At 33.5% G+C, this 24,303-nt stretch overlaps 3 protein-coding genes across 7 annotated transcripts; 2 read left to right on the top strand and 1 right to left on the bottom strand.

Annotated features, from left to right (window-relative positions):
• Positions 1-3,730: 3,730 nt before the first annotated feature.
• On the bottom strand, positions 3,731-8,683 carry LOC133289819 (probable lactoylglutathione lyase, chloroplastic). Of its 2 annotated transcripts, none has more exons than XM_061487822.1 (9): positions 8,356-8,683; positions 7,652-7,841; positions 7,429-7,553; positions 7,188-7,252; positions 6,719-6,931; positions 6,573-6,620; positions 5,486-5,593; positions 5,149-5,289; positions 3,731-4,021 (listed from the first exon to the last, which is right to left on the bottom strand). In XM_061487822.1, exons 1-9 carry the CDS (start codon positions 8,480-8,482, stop codon positions 3,980-3,982), a joined length of 1,059 nt encoding a protein of 352 aa, XP_061343806.1. In that variant the 5' UTR covers positions 8,483-8,683; the 3' UTR covers positions 3,731-3,979. The 2 variants fall into 2 exon arrangements, with proteins under 2 accessions (XP_061343806.1, XP_061343805.1); XM_061487821.1 differs by having other exon boundaries at positions 7,652-7,844; positions 8,356-8,682.
• A 4,354-nt stretch (positions 8,684-13,037) lies between these two features.
• On the top strand, positions 13,038-16,415 carry LOC133289846 (ninja-family protein mc410-like). Of its 4 annotated transcripts, none has more exons than XM_061487854.1 (4): positions 13,058-13,125; positions 13,253-13,496; positions 14,186-15,251; positions 15,629-16,415. In XM_061487854.1, the coding sequence occupies exons 3-4, from the start codon at positions 14,273-14,275 to the stop codon at positions 16,129-16,131; spliced, it is 1,482 nt and encodes a 493-aa protein (XP_061343838.1). In that variant the 5' UTR covers positions 13,058-13,125; positions 13,253-13,496; positions 14,186-14,272; the 3' UTR covers positions 16,132-16,415. The 4 variants fall into 4 exon arrangements, with proteins under 4 accessions (XP_061343836.1, XP_061343834.1, XP_061343838.1 ...); XM_061487853.1 differs by having other exon boundaries at positions 13,122-13,157; XM_061487852.1 differs by having other exon boundaries at positions 13,038-13,496; positions 14,263-15,251.
• A 1,828-nt stretch (positions 16,416-18,243) lies between these two features.
• Positions 18,244-20,161, top strand: LOC133289878 (sugar transport protein 14-like). The gene is made up of 4 exons (XM_061487903.1): positions 18,244-18,385; positions 18,561-18,883; positions 18,979-19,608; positions 19,721-20,161. Exons 1-4 carry the CDS (start codon positions 18,244-18,246, stop codon positions 20,159-20,161), a joined length of 1,536 nt encoding a protein of 511 aa, XP_061343887.1.
• The last annotated feature ends 4,142 nt before the right edge of the window (positions 20,162-24,303 follow it).

Raw genomic sequence — 24,303 nt, 5'->3', positions numbered from 1 at the left:
ATGACTTAGACACAAAAGCATGAACAACTATAAGCATGTCCAGAAAATCTCATATAAGATCAATGTTCATGCATTAAGTCAATGATACAAAATAAACAATTACAAAGTGCATCAAAATAATATCTCAAAATGTCAAGTAATCCTCAGGCACTCCATATACATGTCAAAGTACTCCATATGCTCAGAGATTACTACTTGCTGGAATCTTTGGAATTGGCGTAATCATCATATTCATGATGATAGTTTTCGAAGGCCAAGCAATGATAAGCGTGTCATTTCTGATTTTATTGCGCATTTAATTGAAGCTAGAGGTAAGAATAGAAGCATTCTTGGCAGCTTCCCTAATGCCCATCAGCCTACTAAATGATGTCGTCCTAAACCTGGTCGGTTGAAGATTAACACAGATGGTGCTTCTTCCCTATCTAGGCAGCATGCTAGCTATGGAGGCCTTGCTAGAGATCACAATGGTGCTTTTCTGGGTGGTTTCTCTTTCAGATTAGGTTTCTGTAATCCTCTTGATGCAGAACTCTGGGGTATCCTCAAAGGTTTAGAGCTGGCCTGGGGTACTGGTGCTAGGAGAGTGGAGTTGGAATGTGACTCAGAAATTGCTCTTAGCACTATCCAAGAAGGGAGCAACAATCACAGAAACTCTCAGGTTGTTTCCCGTATTCACAAATGGCTTGCTGAAGATTGGGATGTTCGTTGGGTCCACACCTTTCGAGAAAATAACAGATGTGCTCACTGGTTTGCTTCTAGGCATTTTGAGAATGATAATAATCTTATTGTTTATCATTCTCCTCCTTCTCCTTTGTTAGAGCTCCTTCTTCAGGATGCTTCTGTAGATCTTTTAAGTTCTCACGTCGTCCTGTAATTTTTGTTTTGTTTGGGGCTTTTGCCCCTCTTTATTACAAAAAAAAAGTACTCTATATGCTCGTTTCCACACTAAGTAGGCTTCTTGGCCACTGCTTCTCCAACAGCACTAGTGGTACATGAAATAATGCCCCATAACGTGAGGTGAGATTTGACAATATCAGTAAAGCACAGGTCCTGGAGGGCCACTCCACCTAATGGCTCGCTCAATGTACATGCAATGATAAACATATGAACAGTACAACATATGAACAGTATAACATACGATATCACAACAATCACAGAGCAAACAATCAAGAATATCCAAACAAGAATACTATAAGACTCTCATATATATATATATATATATATATGGGCTTATCGTTTCTCAAGCTGTTTGAGATAACTTTATCCCCGGCCACTAAATCATAACCATATAAAAAGGGATCAATGGTGATAAAGGAAGAGAGAGAAAAAAAAAATCATAACTATTCAAAGGTGAATCAATTAATATAAGGAAATAAATCAACAAACAACGAAGTTTTGGGCTAGCCAGAGATAAATATATCTCAAGTAACTTGAGAAATATTTTTCTCTATATATATATATAGATTCAGATAAATTAAAAAATAATATATTTTTTATTTTGTAGAAAGAGTTTAAATTAATTTATACAAGGCTTCTCACGTTATTTAAAAATAATTACTATGATGACTATTGTCGTCTAACTTTCCAAATATTCTAAGTTCTTCTTGAGAGATGGGTAGTACCAGAAAAACTATTTCAACTCAAAAACTTAAGTTGTTGGATGAAATTACATTAATAATTTTATATTTATCTAACATGTCCCCTCACACTAGACAAGACTCTGATACTATATAAAGAAATAATTTAACCCAAAAAACTTAACCTCATAAGTGAGACCACATTAATGGTTTTATTAGGGGTGACAATATGGGTTGCCCCGCCCCGACCAGCCAAAAATGGGACGGGACGGGTTGACCCGCCATTAAATATGGGTTGAAAAAATGAACACATCCCATTTTATGGTGGACTGGCGGGTCGACCCACCAACTCGCTAATTAAGAAAAATTAATCAAAATTTAAAAATAAATTATATTTTATGAATTTTCTAATATTATCTTATTTTATTTCACACTTCTTTTAATTTTTTCTAGTCTTAGTCTTAAATATATACTAACATTCAGTTAAACATTCTTTAGGAACTTATTTGACTCTATATATAGATAACATTTGTCATAAATAAAAATTTTATTCTTTATTTTTCTAGGGACTACTAAGATAAAAAAAAAATTGGATATCACAAAAACTTAATGACAAATGAAATACTACTTAATTGTAAAAAAAAAAAAATTATAATTTTAACCCAGCGTGTTGAACTCGTTTTGACCCACTTTTAGGCAGTGCGGGTTGAAAACTTCAACCCAACCCGCCTCGTTTTGGCTGGTTAGCAGGTTGACCCACCGGGCTTAGAGGTGGCAATATGGGTTGAACCCGACGGGTCAATCCGCCAAAAGGGAGCGGGTTGGGTTACATATTTCAACCCACCAACCCGCCTCAACCCGCCCCGTTGGGTTGTGGGTCAAAACGGGTTGGCGGCGGGTTGGCCCGCTGGGTCAATTTTTTTTTTTTTTTACTATTAGGTAGTGTTTTATTTATTTTTAAGCTTTTGTGATATTCAATTTGTTGTTATCTTAGTGCTCTCTAGAAAAAATATAGAAGAAAAACTTTATTTATGACAAAGGTAATTTATGTATGTAGATAAAAACAAGTTTGTAAAGAATATCTGACTAAATATTAGCATACATTTAGACTTAAGATTGAAAAAAAACTAAGGGAAATGTGATACGAAAATAAGTAATATTGTAATATTAATAAAATATAATTTACTTTTTATTTTTTATTTCTTAAGCAGGTTGACCCGCCAACCCACCATAAAACGGGACGAGTTGGGAATTTCAACCCAAATTCAAGAGGCGGGGCGAGCCAACCCCCTTTTGGCGGGTTGGCCGCGGGTCGGGGGGAACCTGTTTTGCCACCCCTAGCCGGGCTCAACCCATATTACCACCTCTAGGTTTTATATATATTTAATAATGTAAAGAATCAATTCAACCCAAAAACTTAAGTTGTTGGGTGAAGCTACATTAATGATTTTATATAACTTTAACACGTTTCCTCACATGAGAGCCCATTAGACTTGAAGAGTAAATAATGCACAAACTCACATACTTGTGCTAAGAAACTTTACAAGACTTAATTAATTATTAATTAAATGAGAAATAGTAAAATTTGAACTCATGACACCGAAACTCTAATATCATATAAAAAAGTCAATTCATTCCAAAAGGTTAATGAAGAATAAAGATGAATCTATGTATATGCAATAGGATATTTTATCTAAGTATAAGTTATATTCTTAAGAAGAGATTATATTTACAACCTCTTTTCCTTTACAATCTTTTATAACCTCTTTTATAATTTTTAAATCAAAATTAAATCAACAGTTAAAAAATAATATTAAATAAGAACAATTTTGATCCAACAACTATAAAAGTAATTGTAAGAAAAGAATTGAAAATATAATCTCTATTAAATTTTTAATCTTAATTATGAATTCTATTTGTATCTAACACATTATGTGATTAATAAATTTTAAATACTTAAATATAAGTAAATCAACCATTAAAATTGTATATAAATTTTTTTTATATATATATATCTGTCTAAATTAATTCTGACTGTACTAGCGGCCTCTCATGTTGGAGAGGGAACATTATTTACGGCGGCAAGGAGTAAAGGGCCAAGAAATAGTGTCACGATACGCTTCTGAGTTCTGAAATATTTAGAATGGACAACAAAGGACATTGTAATCATGAAGGGGAGAGCAAATGGGAATAAAGATATATGTTTCTCAAGCTTGCTTTATTGTATACAGCTACAGACATGTGTTACAAGGGTCATTGCTATAGTCATTACTACATTATCTACAAAATCGCATTGAATATGATACATTCTCTGAAGCAAACAAATTTCAACATAGATTACCAATTCTTCGACACAGATTTGATACCAATCTCACAAGATTGCTATGATGAACTACCAGAATACTCTACTCCAACTCCTTCAGAAAATCAACATTATCTACAAAAACCTGCACATTGGAGGTGGGAAAAACTAGTGAGTCACAAATACTTGATTACTAGAAATGACTAAACAACATAAAGATGCTAGATCTCGAACAGACAAACGAAAGAACCAGATGAGAAATAAACACGATGAAAAATGCACGCTTGCTTCCACTCTACAGTTGAAGCCTTAACTTTTTTACCATATATCAACCTATTTAGGCTTGTTTATATATTGTTCCAAATAGAAAAACCCAGTCAATATTCTTAAGGTGCGTTCTTACGTAAGATAGACTCCACACAGCAAAGCAGACAGAAGATCAACCTACCATCCTTTGTGATGTATTGAATGCAAAGTACAACACAAGCTAAAGGTAATGATCACTGGCGAAAATTTAGATGACACTGAACATACTGGATGAATTTTGACTAAGCTAACACGCAGAGTGGTTGTAACAATCACCATACAAACCTCGAAAAAGGATGGGAGAAATCAAGTAGTTTTATGTCAAAAGACCAATATTGATAACGTGATATTCTCTCCCATCTCAAAGTATTACAACTTTGAATACCATTATATGGTACCATAACAAGATTTCCATGTGAAAATGCTGAAAGAACACACTAATCTTTTGGGAAATATCTTAGATATAAAGACATTTATGAGATTTCCTTGTTAGGTGTGAATGATTTTATATGTAATAGTATCAAAGCCTTTATAACCAAATAGTTTAGACTTTAGAATTTGATCTTTGCCACCCTATTTTTTTAAATAAAGTTAAATTTTAGTACAAGGTAAAAATGACCCTATTGTGTGAAGGTCAAGGGCATGTGTTTAGAGATATAAGAACTAGTCATGTGCTTTCATCAAATAGCTTAAACTTTTAGGAGAGTTGGTTTTTAATATGGTATCAAAGGTTAAACAACCAAGTAGTCATGAGTTTGATCCTTGTTATCTTCATTCTTTTATGTAAAAGTTGAATTTCAGTACGAGGTAAAATGAGTTGTGTATTATCCACGCTTAAAGCTCAATGAACTCTTGCATGCAGTGTGTGTTAAATATAAAATCATTCATGAGTCTTCAGTTTTCAACTTAAATTTTTGGGAGAGTTGGTCTTTGACACATTAAATCATAAAGTTCAAAGAGACATACCGACTTCCAACCATCAGGATCCAAGCATGCTGTAATTTTTGTGTTGATACCAGGTAATGGTCCAGGTTCCCGAGTAATCTTTCCTCCAGATAGTTTAATAGCTTCTGCAGTTTTGTATACATCATCTGTGCCTATTGCAATCTGTAGAGAGGGAAAAAGAAAAGAGAATTAATAAAAGAAACTGTCTTCAAATTAGAGGTAAGAAACTGTGAATACAGAAATACAGGGTAACAAGCATTTCAATTTTAAAAAATAAAAATGAAAAGTAAACTCCAGTTTCTGTTAATGCAGAAAACAAATCTGATATCATAACTGCAGCAGAGGAACTTCTTCTTACCTGAGCATAAGCATTTCCTTTATCATATTCAGTAACTCCATAATTGTAAGTCAACTCCAGAACAGTACTTTTATCTTCTGGACCATAACCCAGCATTGCTATGGTATACTGCTCAAAAAAGGCCATCAAAGGATCACAAACGAAGGCAAGCACATGCCCAAAGTATCACATAAGGTGTTGGGAAACAATTTTTGGGTCATCATTGCAAGAAAGATGGAACCTAAGAATTGTAAAGACGTCCAGTGTACAAATATTTCAATACAAGCATAAATCAGAAGAACATATGAGCAGAAAGCAGTTGCAATTGCAGAAGATTTGCACATAATTATCCACAAGTGAATAAACTGAAAGGACTTCAACAGGGCCACATTTTCATAATGATATTGGATAGCAAAAAATTATCAATGTAAGGCATTTATTCTGTTAGTTGTTTGGCCAACTTATGCCTGGGGCTTTCTAGATACTCATGAACTCAGGCAAATTTGTTTGCAGATCAAGCCATCCTATTCACAGGTAATATTAAGAACAGTAGGGTACATAGGCAAGCTGCAACGTCATGTAAAAGCATCCAAATCCAACTACAGATGGATTGCATTAGACTCAGGTGCAACAAAACCTTATGGCCATATACAGTGTCAATTTGCCCAGTTACCAGCTGTTAATCTAATTATATTATTTATATCACCTTGATTGTTGCACCCTCAGAAGATTTCAGACAGTTAGATACAACGATGAAATTGGCATTCGGTAAAACAGAGACTCAGAATAGTCTTCCATTCAAAACAAGCATAATGCTAAACTTAAATCATTTTGGTATACAACCAATCAATAGGCGAGAAGCTAAAACAGCATATTTTGTGACAATCAAACCTGAAATAGTAGTTATTCAATAATAACAAGACATCCAAAATGCATAGTAACCACACTAAACAGTGCTACATTTGCAGTACAGCCCCAAAGAAAGGATCATCACATCTTAGAAGATTGATTAGAAAGGGATCCCATCTCCCATCCTCAATCTTAATTTTTCCACACAGATGAATTGGTATCAGAAACAGAAAGTATAGGCATAAGGATGCCGCCATACCTTATACTCTGGATTATCTCGTGTACGCAGCAGCTCCATACCAAAAGCCTAAATGGTCAGCAACCACATAAATGTCTTAATGGTGTGTAAAGAAAATAAAAAGACTTTGAAGTCTGAACCAACATCAAATAGCATTTGACCGTCACCTTTTCATAAAATTCTATAGAACGATTAAGATCACCCACTCGAAGCATTACTTGGCACAAAGGCTCAGGAGTGGGACCTCTTTCCAAAAGTTCAAATTTGTAACCATCAGGATCTTCAATAAAAGCAATTACTGTGCGACCTCCCTTGACAGGACCAGGCTCTCTAGTTATTTTGCCACCTTTAGCTCTTATTAGTTCCACTGTTTTCGTAATCTGATAAAGGATCATATAGACAAAGCAATTCCATCATATATGTTTGTCAAAAGGCCAATGGAGAGGAAATGCTAAATAATAACCAAAACTGCACCTCTACTCACGCCCCATCCCAAGAGAATAAAGAAGATGCAATTGGATTAGACACATGAGATTGAGATTTGAGAATAAAGGCAACCCACTCACCAGGAATGAACACGGAGGACAAAGATGATAATAAAAGATAGTACTTCGTACAAAAGTTTGGAAGACTTACATCATCAACAGCAATACCAAAATGGCCAAATCCAGTTCCAATATCATACTTGTCAACTCCATAATCTGAAATGTTGTTAAATGAAAAATGAATATTGATTGAAAGATTTCTTTGCACAAGCACTATAACTTAGTACTTACTTCATAAAGTGCAAAATTCTATAATTATGGGGAAAGGTTGTTCAGAAGATTTGGTTTTGCACATTTTAAGAGGAATGTCAATAACATAGTCAGATCCTTACTGTATGTTAGTTCAACAACAAAGTGGGAGTCTTCGGGCCCATATCCAAGAAAGGCGTTAGTGTATCTCTCCTCTGGTATGTCACGCTTTCTGAGGAGCTTCATTCCCAGGCACTCTGTATAAAATCTGAAATCACAAAGAGTAAATATGCACTCCACAAAGTTGGTTCAAGAGATGAATATATTAGAGATAATTAGTTTGTAATCAATTTAATTTGGATATACTTTATGGTCCTGTCCAAGTCCCCAACACGATAAACAACATGTAGCATTCTTCGCTTGTCCTGTTTGACCCACTCTAGTACATTTTCTTGTGAAGCAGCCGTGCTTGCCTGGGATGCCATCACTCTTATGGAGTTACCATCCTGTCTGAACAGCCTAGATGCTTTCAGGCCAAAACTATGGGATTGTGGGACTGCTGGATAAGAACCCAAAACAACTTCAGTTCATGAAATTATATAGTATTATTCAATCATCAGCATTGCCACCTCTTCATCATCAACGCATATTTATTATTTGCATTGAACCAACCCCATAACTATTCAGAAATTTAGGTCAAAGATACATGAAAAAAAAATAGCAAATATATAAAAATTGAAGACGATATCAAGTATGCTGGATGAAAATTGAAGAAACAAGACAAAAACTCTTTGTTAAATACAATCTAATCAAGTTTTACTGTATTAAATATTTAAAAAAAAAAAAACATTTTTAATTTTTGAAAATACCGAGTGTATGAAATTTCAGCTTATCTATCTAACCAATGTTTAAAAAGAAAAACAAAAAACAAAACAAATTGATAAATAGGTATGAAATTACAGCTTATATGGTGAGAGTGAATTAGGAGCATGTGCAATGCGTTGAAAGCAACATTAAGAATTTAGAGCAAAAGAGTGGGGGAAACCAACAGAAGAAGAAGAAGAACTTACCAGGTGGAAGATGGAAGAAAGAGAGTCGGGGAGAAGGGTTGAAGAGAGAAAGAGAGGAACGAGGTGAAAACCTAAAGGAGGAGAGAGTGGGTCGAATGGAAGAAGCCATGGGAATAACTCTCACCATGTTTCTTCACTTGGTTCGTCTTCTGCCGCTATATTTCAGAAAAGAACAAAAATAGCGTAGCGAGCAGAATGGATGAGGGTGGAGGAAAAGAATAGAATAGAATAGAATAATAACAACTCAACACAACACAACACCGAGGTAGCAGTGAACCGAAATGAGTGAGTGAGTGAGTGAGAGGTAACTTCCCAAATACCTCGATGAGATAACATTATTCCATTTGTGTGCCTTGCTGTAGAATCTTCTCTTTTTTTCTTTTTTCTTTTTTAACGTTATTTGTCTATTTCTTTTCACTGTTAATTTGGAGTTTGGATGGAGCATTTTTAAGCCTAAGGCTTAATAATCCATTTTATAGAATTTCCATCTTCCAATTGTTTGGTCTAGCTTTCTTTTTCTTTTTCTTTCTCTTTTTATTTGTGTTCAATGCTATTCGGATTCCCTTACATGTATAATAAATAATTTACCTTTTTAATCTAATTAAATACAAAACCATCTATATTAAAATTGAAAAACGTATAATTGTGACTCACATATTGCATATTACTTCACTATTATTGAATCATTAATTTTAGTTTGTGCTTAAATAGAATATTTTGATATTTTTAATAAGAATATTAAATGATATATTTTTAACAAAAAAATAAAAAATGTTTCTTACAAAGGAGTTTTAAATTGTCTAAACAAACCATAATAATTACCTCATAATTACAATATATTTTTTATCAGTCCAATAGCTATTAAACTGGATCATGCACGATTAAGCCTGATTTTTTGTGATATGGGTCTGGTTAAAGTTGGTTTTGCATGATGGAGCTTCCACGGGATGCTTGATAATTATGCTGTATGTCTTGCAAAATGTTGTGTTTCAGGCTGGATCACTGTGTTAGATGGAAAAATCGAGGGAGGTATTTATAACAGCGGTATAAATGGACTGGGCTGGGCTGAACTTTGGTCTTCTTAACCTAAGTCTATGTAAAAAAATATTCAGTCTATCTGGCCTACTGGCCTACTAAAGGCTTTATTTATAGGCCAAGTCTGGCCTATTTTTAAAAATTAGAGAATCTGATATGGCCTATAGGCCTTCTTCGTGATATATTTTTAACAAATTTTAATTTTTTTTTAACAATTTTTAAAATATTCGCTTGACATTACAAGTCATTAACGTGTTCATAAATTGTTGCATTTTTTTACACGAGATATAAATTTCACTAGTGAGCATTAAAAATTTTACAATAGTAAAAAAAATAACTAAAAAAATATATTGAGCAAAGTTCCATTCATGTATGTACTAGTACTTCTAATAAGAAATAAATAATGACAAACAATAAATAGTCAACATAATACCCTAACTCTATAACGTATATCAGAGAGAAATAGAGTAAAAAAAAATGAGAAAAATAAAAAAATACAATTACTAGGTCAACCAAAGCTGAAAAAAAGTCTACAAAAGAATATCATTTATTGAAATATCTTTAAACCACCATCAAGACAAGGGTTGGTATTAATTGCCACCTAAAATAAATATTTTATTTTATTTTTAAAAATTAAATAGGCCAGCCAACAAGGTTTTAGGCTAGGCTTGACAAAATTGATCTACGACTTATTTGTTAAAAAAACTTTTTTATAAACTTAAGCCTACTCTATTTTTCGACGTAGGCTGGATTAGGCCAGACTCAACGTAAGTCGGGCTGTAGGCTAGGCCAGGTCAGCTGGCCCATTTACACCGCTATGTATAAGGTACTCCGACACTGAAATTAATATCCGGTGATATCTATTAGTCAAGATGATGGAGAGATAATGATACTTTGTCTCTATTTATATAATACTTGAACTTGCTGTTTATGTCATCTTAGTATCAAGTCAGTCAATCTTATTGGTGGCTAGATGTGGCTCTTGCATGTGATTCCGTGTGCGAGATGTCTATTGATAAGTTACACCCTATTGGAAGCATATGCATGTCCCTTAGCCATTGGCTATATGGGAGATTGTAGAGCTTTGAGTTGCTAATGTTGTGCAACCATAATGAATTGAACTGCTAAGGTTGTGTGTCAGTTAATCTGCGGGTTTATCAATATACAAGGGATGACCATGTTTCCTTAATTTGGAAGTCGTAGTCGTAGTCATTGGACCCCTTGGGCTTTCAATCCCACTTGAGATAGATCCAGATCAATTTTCATTTTTGATCCAGTTAAATAATGTCTTAAAAATGTTGTTAAGGAATCAAAAGATAAGAAATATTTAATAAAAATCATAGTATTTAGTATATTGAAAATTAAGTTTTTTTACAAGTGTGTTACGGTTTTTTTTTTTGACAAATTATATATAACTTATTAACTGCGAAATGATTGTATCTGTCATAAAAAAAATGAATATATTCTATGCCCGAAAAAAAAAAAAAACTAACTGGAGAGATGAAAAAGAAGAAGTAATTAACGTGATAGATGAGATACAAAGAAAGGAAAAATTGCTGACCATTATGGTACCCTCAGCACCTTTTTGATAAATAATTTTTGTGATTTTAATTTTAAGAATTAATTTTCTGCAAATTTTAATCTAATTGATATTTATTAAATGTAACATTTAATTGCATGAATAATTTAAAGTTGCAAAAAAAGTTATCACATGTTATAATTTAAACAAGTTAACGGCTAAAATAAAAATTATTAATAAGCTGCTAATTGACATGTTTTATTTTTTACTTCAACTATTTGACAATAAGTTTACATTAACTTCTTCTATACAAAATATTGACTAAGTCATATTTAATAATCAATATAAACAATTAAAACAGAAATTGAATTTATATGAGAGTAAAATTCACAAAAATACAAACTAAAAAAGTCCAGTTTATTAAAACGAAATAATGGAGGCTAAACATTAATACGACAATCACATGAGCAAAATTGAACTTTTTTTAATCAATTGTTTGAGTTTAGCATTTTTTTTTTGTCCCCCCCCCCCCCCCCCACACACACACACAACACAAAAAATAAATAAATAAAAAATTATCGGTTTGTTTGATTGCGTTCTTACTTTTTTATTTTTGCAATTATTTTGTAGAATAATTATAAAAAAGTGTTTTCTATATTCTTTTTGTTTTGAAAATTAAAAATCAAAAATAAAAAATAAAAACAACCCAAACATATTCTCTAAAATTGATTCTAAAAAAAAAAGTTATATTTTTTAAATTTTTTTACAAAATAAGTCTTACCAAATGGATTTTTATTTTTTTCTTTCTGAAAACTAAAAAATTATTTTTAAAAACGGTTATCAAACAGAGCCTATGTGTCTGTGTTCTTATTTGTCTTCTGGCGGCACTATTTTGCAAAAAAAAAAAGGGAAAAAATATTGTAACAATTAATTAGTATTACTATCAATATTATTTTCAATCAATTTTATCGTTAGATCGATTATGTTGATTTAATGGTTATATTTATTTCTAACTTTATATGGTTATGATTCTCATATTTAATATTTTATATTTATTTTCACCTTTGTATGATTATGATTTTTTCTATTTAATGTTTTCACATTAAATATGGGGAATCATAACCATACAAGATAGAAATAAATATAACCGTTGGATCAAATAATAGATCTAATGATGAAATTGATTGGTAGTAACATTAGTAATAATACTAATTGATTGCTACAATATCTTATCCAAAAAGAAAAAGAAAAAAATAAAAGAACCCAGAGCTGATTTGGTAAAAGGAGTGAGAGGTAATTTCCCCAAATAGCTGGATTACATTATTCAATTTGTTTGCGTTGGCTTGGAATCCTTTCTCATTTATGAGGCTCAATTTGTTTATTCCTTTTAACTGTTAATTTGGACTTGATGTAACAGTTTTAATCCTAAGGCTTAATAATCCATTTTGTATTATTTCCAGTTGTTGGGTCTAAGCTTTCTTTTTTACTAGACGGTTTGCATTATTTGCATATTGACTAATTTAACTCTTAATCACATGAATAACATTAAATTCAACATTTAATCACATGAATAATTTAAAATTGCAAAAAAATATTTATCAGATATTATAGTTTAAACAAGTTAACAGCTAAATCAAAATTATATAATAAGCAGCTATTGGACACTAAGTTTGCATTAATTTTTTCTATTTATTGAAAGTCAAGTTTAATAATTATAATCAATTAAACATAAAAAATTAAAAATTGAATGGATATAAGACAAAAGTTGGCAAAAATATTACAAACGATTATACTATACAAATCAAAATAAAAAAAATCCATTTTATTAAAATCGAAATAATGGAGGCTGGATGTTAACACGAGAATCACATGCGCAAATTTGACATTATTTTTATGAAACAAGTGTGTATTATTTTAAAGATATAAAACTGTGTCATTTTAAATAAATCAAAAAAGATAGATAAAATTTATTATAAAAAATAAGAGAGTGGATAAAAAAATATAAAGACATAAATCTTACCTATTTATGAGAGCCAAATAACATAAGTTTGTGTGCTTTAAAATAGAAACACTTTTTCCTATTTTTATAGATAGAAAGAATTATTAGTTGTTTGAGTTCAGCAAATATTTTTCTATTTTCTTTCCCTAAATTCCTGTGTCTGTGTTCTCTTTCGCTTCTCAATCACTCCAATCCAAAGAGGGCATGACGACCTAGGGTTTGATTATCTTCACCTCTTTTCCAATTAGTGTATTGCTCTTCTAAGATTCAAGCTATCTGCTTTTGCTCACACTTTTTATCTTCATCTTTGAATCGTTTCTTTCTTTCTTTCTTTTTCCCCTCAGTTTCGCTTTCTTTCACTATTCTTCCCCAAACTTGCACCGAACTGAGCAAACGTGGAAACTCTGATCGGAGCCCCACCCATTTTACCTCAACTTTCGATCCATGAATTAGGAAAGCCAAGTTTTCAAATTGATGAGAAAATAGTTGAGCTTGCTCATCAGCTCAATTGCCTTTCTGCTTTGACCTTCCATTCATTCAAGCATCATTTCAGTGAGGGATTGCTCGAATATTTGGACCTGAAGTGAGGTGAGTTCTTTACCCGATTCACCCCTCCTTGCTTCTTCTAAATTTGACTGAATATTTGGGTTTTGTGAGTTTATTTTGGTTTTAATTGATCTTATAATCTGTAGTAAGGAAGCAGATACATTTCAATTATTAATTTCCCTGTTTAGTTTTGTTTTTAAGATTTGTACTATGAATGACTATTTATTAATGCTTATATTTTAAACACATGTGCCTGTGTTAGGATTTGTGTTTATATCTTTAAGATTTGTGTTTTTATGGTAATCTTATATTAATTTTAACTGTTGTACTCTGACCGTATCATGTCTTATAATTTTTTCGTGTTTGTCATCTCTTTGTGTTAGTGTTTTTGTGTCATATTCGTGCTTCCTAGATCTGTAGTTGGTTTCAAAGTTATGTTCTGTTTGGTATTTTGATTTGGTAGATTTTGACTGTGAAGAATTGCAAAGCAGTCATCGGAGGGGCGTGTGCTCTGCTAGTTAAAACCATGAAATTTTTGTATTACTGAAATCTCACCTGTGCTATGGACATAGGAATTACTTCTGTGCTTTTGTGTTCATTAGCACAAATGAAAGTGGTGATTATGTAGTTATCTTCATTATGTGAGCCTGTGATGATGCAATAGATATGGTACTCCTTATTTGCCTTCAAACTGAATGCAGCTATTTGAGGACGGTTGCTCATTGTAACAGGGTGACTGGCATAATAAGACAGATGATAATCAAGCTGGGAAGAAATTATTATGCCTGACCTGTTTTTATTGGCCTAGATATTACAATATGGAGGACGAGGATGGGCTTGAGCTCAGTTTGGGTCTATCTTGTGGTGGCTCCTCTGTCAAACCTAAGAGTAAGAATGGTAGCTCGTCAGATACTAGGGCAGAAGAGGTTGGTAGAAGTGGCAAATTGGTTGATGAATTCAAGAGCATATTTGATGCTGGTTTTCAGAAACCGGATTCAGTTGGAGCACAAACAACTGATTCCTCGAAACCTGAGGAGAACTTCTTTAGTGACCTTTCAAAGGCCAAAGGAGAGAATGCATCTCTGAATTTAAATGGGAGAGGATTTTGGGTTGCAAATAGTAACAGACCTGTTCAAATTGGGGAAGATAAACATTTAGAGATGGGAAGTAAACGAAAAATGTCTTTTGATGAGATAAATCATCAAAAGAGGCATGGAAGTGATGTTCATCATGCTGACTTACATGACAAGGCAAGAACATCACATACTTCTATGACAGAAGATGGCTCAGCTGCTGAAAAAGAAGATGTCGCAGATTCTGAAGCTGACAACTCCACCTCTAGGCCCATCTCACACCTGGTTGGTGGTTCCAAACAATTCATTAGAATTGGTGTTTCTTCTGATGCTCCAAAAGATGTACGTGGAGTTGCTGATTTGAGTGCTACTGACTTTAATGGGGAGAAAAGGTTTATGGGCTCATCAGAAAAAGATTTTAAGCATGCAAATTTGACTTACGGTGCTTCCTTCTCCGTCCAACCAGTAAATATGATGAATGCGCCTTACCCATCCCTAGTGAAAGAGTCCAACTCTGTTCATGCACCAAGCCCTCCGATATCTGGAGTGATGCATATGATGCCTAATGCAACTAGTGACAGCTCTGGAGCCCAACCTGTGAGTAATGCGAGCTTGCCAGCGATGTGTGGCTATCCTTCTGCTCAGCTTCCAATTTTGGATGGTTTGATTTCTCATTCTCAACAGCTACACCCTTCCTTTGCTGGGAGGGGTCCATCAAACACAGGTAATCATGATATGGATGTAATATATTGTTAATAATCTTCTTAACTGAAATTCCAAGATTACATGAATTAGGGGTATGTTTATTATGCCTTATGTTTTGGATTATGCATACACACACGTCGTAACCATGAATTTGATAAACTAAATATAAATATTCTAAAAAACTAGTAGAAAACTGGAATGTTAAATAAGACTTGGAGCCCATTTAGATCAAAAAAGTTTATCACATCTCCATTTGTCTGTCTGTTCGTGCAACAGTTTAATATATACTTGTAATAACTACAAGTAGCTCTAAGTATATTTTGGTGCCAGCACCATTCTGAGATCTTATTGGAAATCTGATTGTAAATGACATTATACTGTTTTATGTGGATATAGCTGCCATACCTGTAATCTCGAACAATATATATGAGGCTACGCCATATGAAGGAAGACCATTAGAAAAATCCAAAGGAAATGCAAAACAGCGTGTTACTGAAGAAGGCTCCTCTTCACAGCCTGAAGTTGTGAAAGGAAGCAGCACAAATCTCAGAGCAAAAGATGTATCAGACCAAGCAACAGGAGAAGGTTCCTCAATTGATTTTTCCGTTATTAAGCCAGGTCTTGGAGCAGATGTGAAATTTGGCGGGGGTGGTTCCTGCCCAAATCTACCTTGGGTATCCGCCACAGGTTCAGCCTCAAATGGTAGGACAATATCTGGTGTTACTTACAGATACAGCAATAATCAAGTCAGGATTGTTTGTGCATGTCATGGTTCTCACATGACTCCTGAGGAGTTTGTTCAGCACGCAAATGAAGATCAAGCCCAAGCCGGTCAAGAGGGCGGTGCAGTTTTGGGGACAGTAGCAAATGGCAATCCTGCAGCCTCTGCTCACAGCTAGATTATTATAATATCCAAGTTCAATTTTACTTGTAGTTCTCGTTGAGAGAATCTATTAAGTCGGGCTTTAATTTTATATAAATCAATGAGATTCCTCTCATTTCTTTCCGGTATTCATGTTGTCAGGCTTCCCTTTTATTAGTTGTATAGCTGCAATCAACATTGCAGTTGTATGCAATAATAGCCTGAATAACTTGTTCCCTCAAATAGTGATTAAACATTTTATTTTATGCCATCAATTGTGGTTGCAAAGTTTCCCCCCTTACAATGAATCGAAAGAATAAATGATCCTGATTGATGTTTGTGGTTTGACATGCAATGTTTTTTTCTTATTAGTATTGAATGCTATCTGAAGGTGCAAGGTACTCCCTAGAAGTAACATTGTGCACACTCCGGTTTACCTTGTTTCCTTCTAACATATAGGTTTGATGTTCATAGGCTTCTTCAGTCATCACATGTCTAGTTTCAACTGAATTTTTCATTTTCTAATTCCTAGTTGCCCATTACTGACTCCTCCAGTTTTCAAAGGGAATTAAGGACCCTGCTGATCTAACTGCAATTGTCCTCAATGGCCAGACAAATTCGCACTTACTGCAAACCAGATTAAATTCTCATGTCGTAGAAGGAAATGCAAGCCTGTGCCTGAGAATCTAGCTAGACAGCTTCCAGAGCTATTTAATCATCATCAAAATCTAGCACTAACTCCTTTACATCTAACTCTTATACAGAAAATGACGCATGTCAATTAATGTTATCATTAATGTTATCATTTCCGCTTGCGTCGTCCTAGTAAACATTTCTGTGTTCTTTATTCCTGCCAACTTGGTTTGCCGTACGAGTAAGAGAAACATCACGAATCGCTGTCAACGATATGTTTGTTAATATTTTCCTTCTTTGCCGACCCTCTTCTTGGAATTTCTTTTCTCTTTAATCTTTTCTTCTTGTTTATTTAGGTTGATCAATCTCACACCCCAATTATTTAGGCCAAAGAGGGGATTTCTTGTGGGAGCAGTGATAAACCTCTTTCTTAATCTCAGCTAATGGAATTCCTTCTTATCTCAATCTCTTGCTTTGTATTTTGTTCTACGTATTGTTAAATCTCCTTGGGAGATGATTGATCTTCACTTTATCTTAATGGTTAATGGATCCGATTATTTTAATTCTCTATTTTCTATATTTGATTGTTTTTTAGATCACCCATGAAATAAATTGATGGTTAAGTAGCTGATTGGGCAATTGAGTAATTAACATGAATCTACGAATAGATCCTGACATCTTGTGCATGTGATCCTTCTTTACTGCTTTTGATCTTAATGCATATGTCAATAAATATTTAGTTAAGGAATTAGAATATAACGTTAACTTAGTAAGGAATTGGGGTTTAGCAAAGGTTAAGGACTTCATCATCAATTTAAATTTCAGAAATTGAGTTAATCTCAAATTAATTTAAATTAAGTGAAAATTTGAGATGTATTTTTTTTTCCAAAAATAGTTTCAGGCAAAATCTAAAGATTGAAAAAAAATTAATTTTTTTTTCATACTCAAGTTACGCATTATCATTATTCGTTGTTCAGCCTATATATAAATCAAGTGTATGAGCTGTATAGTTTTAATTTTTGATTCAATGAAATTTACTATTCGAAACATATTAAATTTTTGTTTTCTTTTTTCTTTTATGCTAATAGCCTAATACGTTAATCGTTGTTGACAAGCTGCATTTAATGGTTGAATTCGGTAAATATTATTTTTATTTGTTGAAATTAATTAAACTGCTCTCTATTCTGTGCATATCTGCCACGACAACCGTTCTTACCTTTTTCCTATCAAATAGGGATATGAACCGAAATTAACACTTTTTAAGCTAAATTAATAAACATTCGTTTGCTTATTCTATCTCTTTTTGTCCAATACTATTTTAAGGTGTTATATGGTTCAAACTGGATTATAGATAAGGTGTTCTAAGTGCCATGCCATTGTTAAATTGAGTCTATATAAACCCCCACGAAATGGGTTTCTATCAACATTGTTATTGTTTTTGTCTCTAGCACTGTTGGCTGAGACATCAAGGGAAAGTGAGAAAGGTATATAACACAGTTTTTAAAATAAATAAATAATGGCTGGTGGTGGAATTGTGAATGCTGGGTCTCTCAAAAGGGCTCATCTTTATGAGTACAAGATTACTGGGTACTTCATCTTTTCTTGCATTGTTGGAGCTCTTGGTGGCTCTCTCTTCGGATATGATCTTGGTGTTTCAGGTGAGGTTCTTTATATTGATATCATTTCAATTGTTAATGCCCTCACATTGTCAAACAAAAGATCAAAGTATGTGAAGGAGAAAAAAAAACATTGCAACTTTTTAGAGTTTAATAATGCTGGTTGCATTCACACACTGGAAAATATCATTAGAAAATTAATGAATTCTTATTTCAGGTGGAGTTACTTCCATGGATGATTTCCTGATAGAATTCTTCCCCCAAGTGTATGAGAGGAAGCATGCACATTTGCAGGAGACAGATTATTGTAAATATGATGATCAAATGTTAACACTCTTTACTTCGTCTTTGTACTTTGCGGCTCTGGTGTCCACCTTTGGTGCTTCCAGCGTAACAAAAAATAAAGGCAGGAGAGCCAGTATTATTGTTGGTTCCATAAGCTTTTTCATAGGAGCTGTCCTGAATGCTGCAGCCAAGAACATTGCAATGTTGCTAATTGGTCGTATCCTTCTTGGTGTGGGCATTGGATTTGGTAACCAAGTAAGTTCAGTCCTTCCCAAAATGATAAATGATGTGTTTTGTCATAAAAAAGCTGCACTCACCACTAATTATGTATATTTCTCATTATTGTTTAGGCCGTTCCATTGTATCTATCAGAAATGGCTCCTGCAAAAGTCCGAGGAGCAGTGAACCAACTATTTCAATTAACAACTTGCTTGGGAATTTTGATTGCTAACCTTGTAAATTATGCTACTGAGAAAATTCATCCATGGGGATGGAGATTATCTCTTGGTTTAGCTACTGTCCCGGCAACTGTTATGTTCATTGGTGGTTTGTTGTGTCCCGAGACACCTAACAGTCTTGTAGAACAAGGCAAAATGGATGAGGGAAGAAAGGTATTGGAGAGAGTTAGGGGTACCCCTAATGTTGATGCTGAATTTGAAGATCTTATTGAAGCCAGCAGAGAAGCACAGGCCATCAAGAACCCATTTCAGAACCTCCTACTTAAAAAGAACAGGCCTCAATTTATAATTGGTGCCTTGGCTATCCCTGCATTCCAACAGCTTACTGGCAATAACTCCATCCTCTTCTATGCACCCGTTATTTTCCAAACTTTGGGCTTTGGCTCTGGGGCTTCGCTATATTCATCTGTTATTACTAGTGTAGCACTTGTTCTTGCCACGTTGATCTCAATGTTTTATGTTGACAAGTTTGGAAGGAGAGCTTTCTTTTTGGAAGCTGGTGCTGAAATGTTCTGCTGCATGGTAACTACTCTTTCACACTAGCTCTTGTCCTTAAAATTTCATTGCACAAATGCAATGGAAAGAATATCTATTGCCGCTTTTGCATTGCTAATTAGACCATTTTGATGTGCAGGTTGCTACAGCAGTTGTTTTGGCTCTTGAGTTTGGTAAAGGGAAAGAGCTGTCATTTGGTGTTAGTATCTTCCTTGTTGTGGTGATTTTCTTATTTGTCTTAGCATATGGAAGATCTTGGGGTCCTCTGGGGTGGTTGGTTCCAAGTGAGCTATTCCCATTAGAGATAAGGTCAGCTGCGCAGAGTGTTGTGGTGTGTGTTAACATGATCTTCACTGCAATTGTGGCACAATTCTTCCTCGTATCACTTTGCCACCTTAAATATGGAATCTTCTTGCTGTTTGGGGGCTTGATTGTCGTCATGAGCTGCTTTGTCTTCTTTCTCTTGCCGGAAACAAAGCAAGTTCCCATTGAGGAGATTTATCTTCTATTTGAGCAGCACTGGTTCTGGAAGAAAATTGTAGCAGATGAAAATCAAGATAGATCAAATGGACATGCATAAGATATCAAGAAATTCAACCAGGGAAATGGTTGTATTGAAAAATCTCTCCTTCGTATTCATAGACTCTAGAAATGGCATTCAAATTGAAAGTGTGAGAGGAAGTGAAAGTATGTACATTAACGATATATTTCTCTAACAATTCTCATATACAGCAGTATTATTTAATCTTCATCAAAGTCTAGAACTAACTTCTTTTCTTCTAATTATTTTTCGTCTTTTTCTATTTTTTTTCTAGTTTGTTTTGTGGTCCCATATAGAACATGACGTATGTCAATGAACAAAATTTCACCCATAACAAAATCATATTTATCACGTATCACCCGTAACAATATCCGGTTATCAATTAATGTTTGTTATATTATCGGAAATAATTTTATTTTTTATATACACATAAAAATGTATGAAACTCATTTAGAGTCATATGAAGAGAAGAAAGATAAAAAAAAAAAAATCTCATATATTTTTATGTATGTAAAAAATAAAATAATTTTATCTCCTAAAATATGAGAAACACTAATCTCATCATTAATATTATGGCAAAAGCACTATACTACCATCGTTTGCTAAAAGATTTGCCACGTGAAAGCATATTTATTTGATATGTTTTGCCACTGTTAGGCAGTTGAACGCGTAGATAATAGTGACGAGTGCAGTCCCGCCAATTGGCCTTACTAGACATGCAGTCCCGTCAAAAAGGCATACGAGACCCAACACAGTCCCGTCTAATATATATACGATACCCCTCCGCATCAGCTTTTCTAACAAAACACATGATATTGTTGCTCATTTATATTCGGATATTTCCTTAGACTATTGTACACACACATTATGGAATAGCCAAAGGAAAAACTGTGTATTATTTTGAAGGATGTAAAGTTGTGTCATTTTAAGTGAGAGAAAGAGATAGATAAAAGAGGAGAGAGAGTGAACAAAAAAATATAAAGGTGTCGGTCCCACTTCTTTGTGAGAGTAAAAGGATATAAGTTGTGTCATTTAAAAGGACACACATTTTTCTCATAGCCAAAAGAAGGAATTATCAAGATTCTTGCATTTACTGCTAAACACTTGCTGTTATGCATCATCAAACCCTAAGAAAATTGCATTCAAAATTTCGCCTCAATATTTGGGCATGCCTGAAATATATTCGAATATTTGAGAAACAACTCCTAGAGATATATATGAATTTTTTTTTTACATGACAGGTATCAAAATATATAATTATTATTTTAATACTTAATATCAATTATCAATAGCAAAACTTTCCGAAAATATAAGGCTAGGGGCATTCATTTGTTTATCAGGTGGTGTCTTGCCACCCGTTAATTTTTAAAAATAGTACAATTTTATTTAAAAAAATTATGGTACAATCTTAACACTAATTGAATTTTTTAAAATAATAAAATATTAATGCCGACTAAATTATACCTAATTTGATTTTTTGACATCAACTAAATTTTACTTCTGGCTCTGCTAGAAGTGCAGAAGATATCAAATATATTCTAGGCAACAAGTGTAGAATAGCCTATCATATATAATTCTGGGAGTTGTTTCTCAAATAATAATTATATTCTATACTTCTTCATCTGATGTCTAGAATATATTTGAAAACTTCTGCACTCCCAGTCTTATATTTTCGGGAAGTTTTGCTATTGATATTTGATATTAAGTATTAAAATAATAATTATATATTTTGATACCTATCATGTTATATTTAGCTTATATATATATATATATATATATATATATATATATATATATATATATATAAGAGTTGTTTCTCAAATATTTGAATATATTTCAGGCATGCCCAAATATTGAGGCGAAATTTTGAATGCAATTTTCTTAGGGTATGATGATGCATAAATATAAGGGTTTAGCATTAAACGTAAGAATCTTGATAATTCCTTCTTTTGGATGTTTCATAATGTGTGTGTACAATAGTCTAGGGAAATATCTGAATAAAAGTGAGCACCAGACTGTGTTGGGTCTCATATGCCTTATTGACGGGACTGCATGTCTCGTAAGGCCAATTGACGGGATTGCACTCATCACTAGCAAAACATAACAAATATGCTTTCACGTGGCAATTTTTTTAGCAAACGTTGGTAGTATAGTGCTTTTGCCTTAATATTATCATTTCCGCTTGCGTCATCCTACCTAGTAAACATTTCTGTGCATTTTATTCCCGCCAACTTGGTTTGCCGTAGGGGGGCGTTTGGTACAGGAGAAATTTTTATTTGTCCGGGAATCTCAATTTTCAAAAATATGATTTTTACATTCAGTTTACCATAATATCTGGAAATTTAAAATTTAGAAAAATTCAGTTTCCCGGAAATCCGGCCAAATGCCGTGTATCAAACGCCCCCTAGGAGTAAACATCATGAATCGCTTTCAACAAACATGTAAGATAACCTTTTACTTCTTTGCTTACCCTCTTATTTGATTTTTTTCCTTAATCTTTTCTTGTTGTTTATTTAGGTTAATTAGGGGATGTGCAAAATAGCTGAACCGAATTGAATCAAATTGAACTTAATCGTATTTTTCTAAACTAGTTTTGAGAACCAATCTGATTTTATAAACCAGATTAAAATTTAAACCGAACCAAAAAAAAGGTTCAAAACTAATTCAGAAAGGGTTTGCATATCTGAATCGGTTATGAACAGGTTCAGATCCGGTTCTAAAACATCAACTACTCATTGAAACATAAATTGGTTTTGAACCAGCTCTAAAAAAATAAACCAGTTTCGTTCGGAATTGAACTGGTTTACACTCGTTCTGTTCGATTCAACCAAAAATTCGGTTCGAATCGACCCTTGCACATCTTTAAAGTTGATTGACCGCACACCTTAATTTTCTAAGGCAAAGTGGGAATCTCTTGTGGGAGCAGTGATTAACCTCTTTCGTAATCTTATCTAATGAAATTCCTACTTATTTTAATCTCTTGTATTTTATTTTGTTCTATGTATTGTTAAACCTGTTAATGTCGGTGTGCTTAAACAAACAAATGAAGCAGTAAAGAAATATATGTGTTGAAGAACCAGGAAAGAAGAAAACAACAACAAAGATGAACTTGTAAGAGAAAGGATTCTGAATGCTATAAATATGGATGAATGCACTAATTTCGATCCCAACCGGAGTTGTTCTCATAAGATGAATTCGCCTTCTTCATTGGTGCCGAAGAATACAGGACAATAGCCTCATATGATATAACGAATTCGTCTTTAGAAGGATGACACTACTTACCAGAGCCTCAACGGACACAATTGGATACTTGATCATACAAACATCGAACAGACAATCAATGAATTTAGAAATTTTTTTGAAGCCCTTGTTCATACAAACATCGAACAGACACTAGAAACACATTAGTTCAGTGGCGAAACACAATCAATGAACCATCGCGTCTGGCTGGTTTGAAAAATGGCAGACAAATGCAAATGAAAAGTATGAGCCAGAGCAACGGTTAATGGACGCAGTGGCACATGCGCCTATATATATATATATATATATATATATATAGGTAGGATCATTTGATACCGGTATCAAATTTTAATTTTGTGTTACATGCTTGCAAATTAGAGTCGTTGATCTTTTTTGATCTAACGGCTCTCAGATGAGGTGTCAAAGGATCCTACCATATATATATATATAGGAGGAGTTATATTTACAACCCAAATAGTTTACAAACTCTTATAATTATATCTTAACCATTGATTTCCGCCAATCAACGGTTGTCATTTATTGTGAAGATTAATTAATAAATTTGATCTGCAAAAATCTTAACCGTTGATCGACGAAAATCAACGGTTAAGATATGGTTGTAAGAAGTTGTAAACGAAAATATGTTATAAATATAACATTTCTCTCTATATATATAGGGAAAAATAAATCTTATGTTGTAGGAGAATTATAATGCCATGTAATAGATACATCAAGTGTGAGATTCACCGGTTAAAAAAATCGAAAACAAAAAAAATGAGAGGCACACCTTTTTATGGTGTGTAAGAAGGGTTTATTTTCTCATGCAACATGCGAAAAACAAACCCTATATATATATATGGAAAAATATTTTCTCATGTTGCATGAGAATTCAATTCTCATGTTGTGACCCTTCGATTTGCGTGCAAAATTCTTCTTTTCTT

The sequence above is a fragment of the Gastrolobium bilobum genome, unplaced genomic scaffold (genome assembly GCF_033153095.1).
Source record: "Gastrolobium bilobum isolate Gb01-03AN ecotype WA unplaced genomic scaffold, APGP_CSIRO_Gbil_v1 utg4848, whole genome shotgun sequence".
Classification (NCBI taxonomy): domain Eukaryota; kingdom Viridiplantae; phylum Streptophyta; class Magnoliopsida; order Fabales; family Fabaceae; genus Gastrolobium; species Gastrolobium bilobum.
The sequence above is the reverse complement of the archived record's forward strand: the minus strand, read 5'-3'. Positions and strand labels throughout refer to the sequence as shown.

Coding starts and splice junctions, on each gene's coding strand:
- LOC133289819 (XM_061487821.1), bottom strand. CDS start 8,482: ATGGTGAGAGTTATTCCCATGGCTTCTTCCATTCGACCCACTCTCTCC. Junction 7,554..7,651: donor GACTTGGACAGGACCATAAA/GTATATCCAAAT, acceptor TTGTGATTTCAG/ATTTTATACAGAGTGCCTGG. Junction 6,621..6,718: donor CTATAGAATTTTATGAAAAG/GTGACGGTCAAA, acceptor CTGACCATTTAG/GCTTTTGGTATGGAGCTGCT.
- LOC133289846 (XM_061487852.1), top strand. CDS start 14,273: ATGGAGGACGAGGATGGGCTTGAGCTCAGTTTGGGTCTATCTTGTGGT. Junction 15,252..15,628: donor GAGGGGTCCATCAAACACAG/GTAATCATGATA, acceptor ATGTGGATATAG/CTGCCATACCTGTAATCTCG.
- LOC133289878 (XM_061487903.1), top strand. CDS start 18,244: ATGGCTGGTGGTGGAATTGTGAATGCTGGGTCTCTCAAAAGGGCTCAT. Junction 18,386..18,560: donor ATATGATCTTGGTGTTTCAG/GTGAGGTTCTTT, acceptor TTCTTATTTCAG/GTGGAGTTACTTCCATGGAT. Junction 19,609..19,720: donor CTGAAATGTTCTGCTGCATG/GTAACTACTCTT, acceptor TTTGATGTGCAG/GTTGCTACAGCAGTTGTTTT.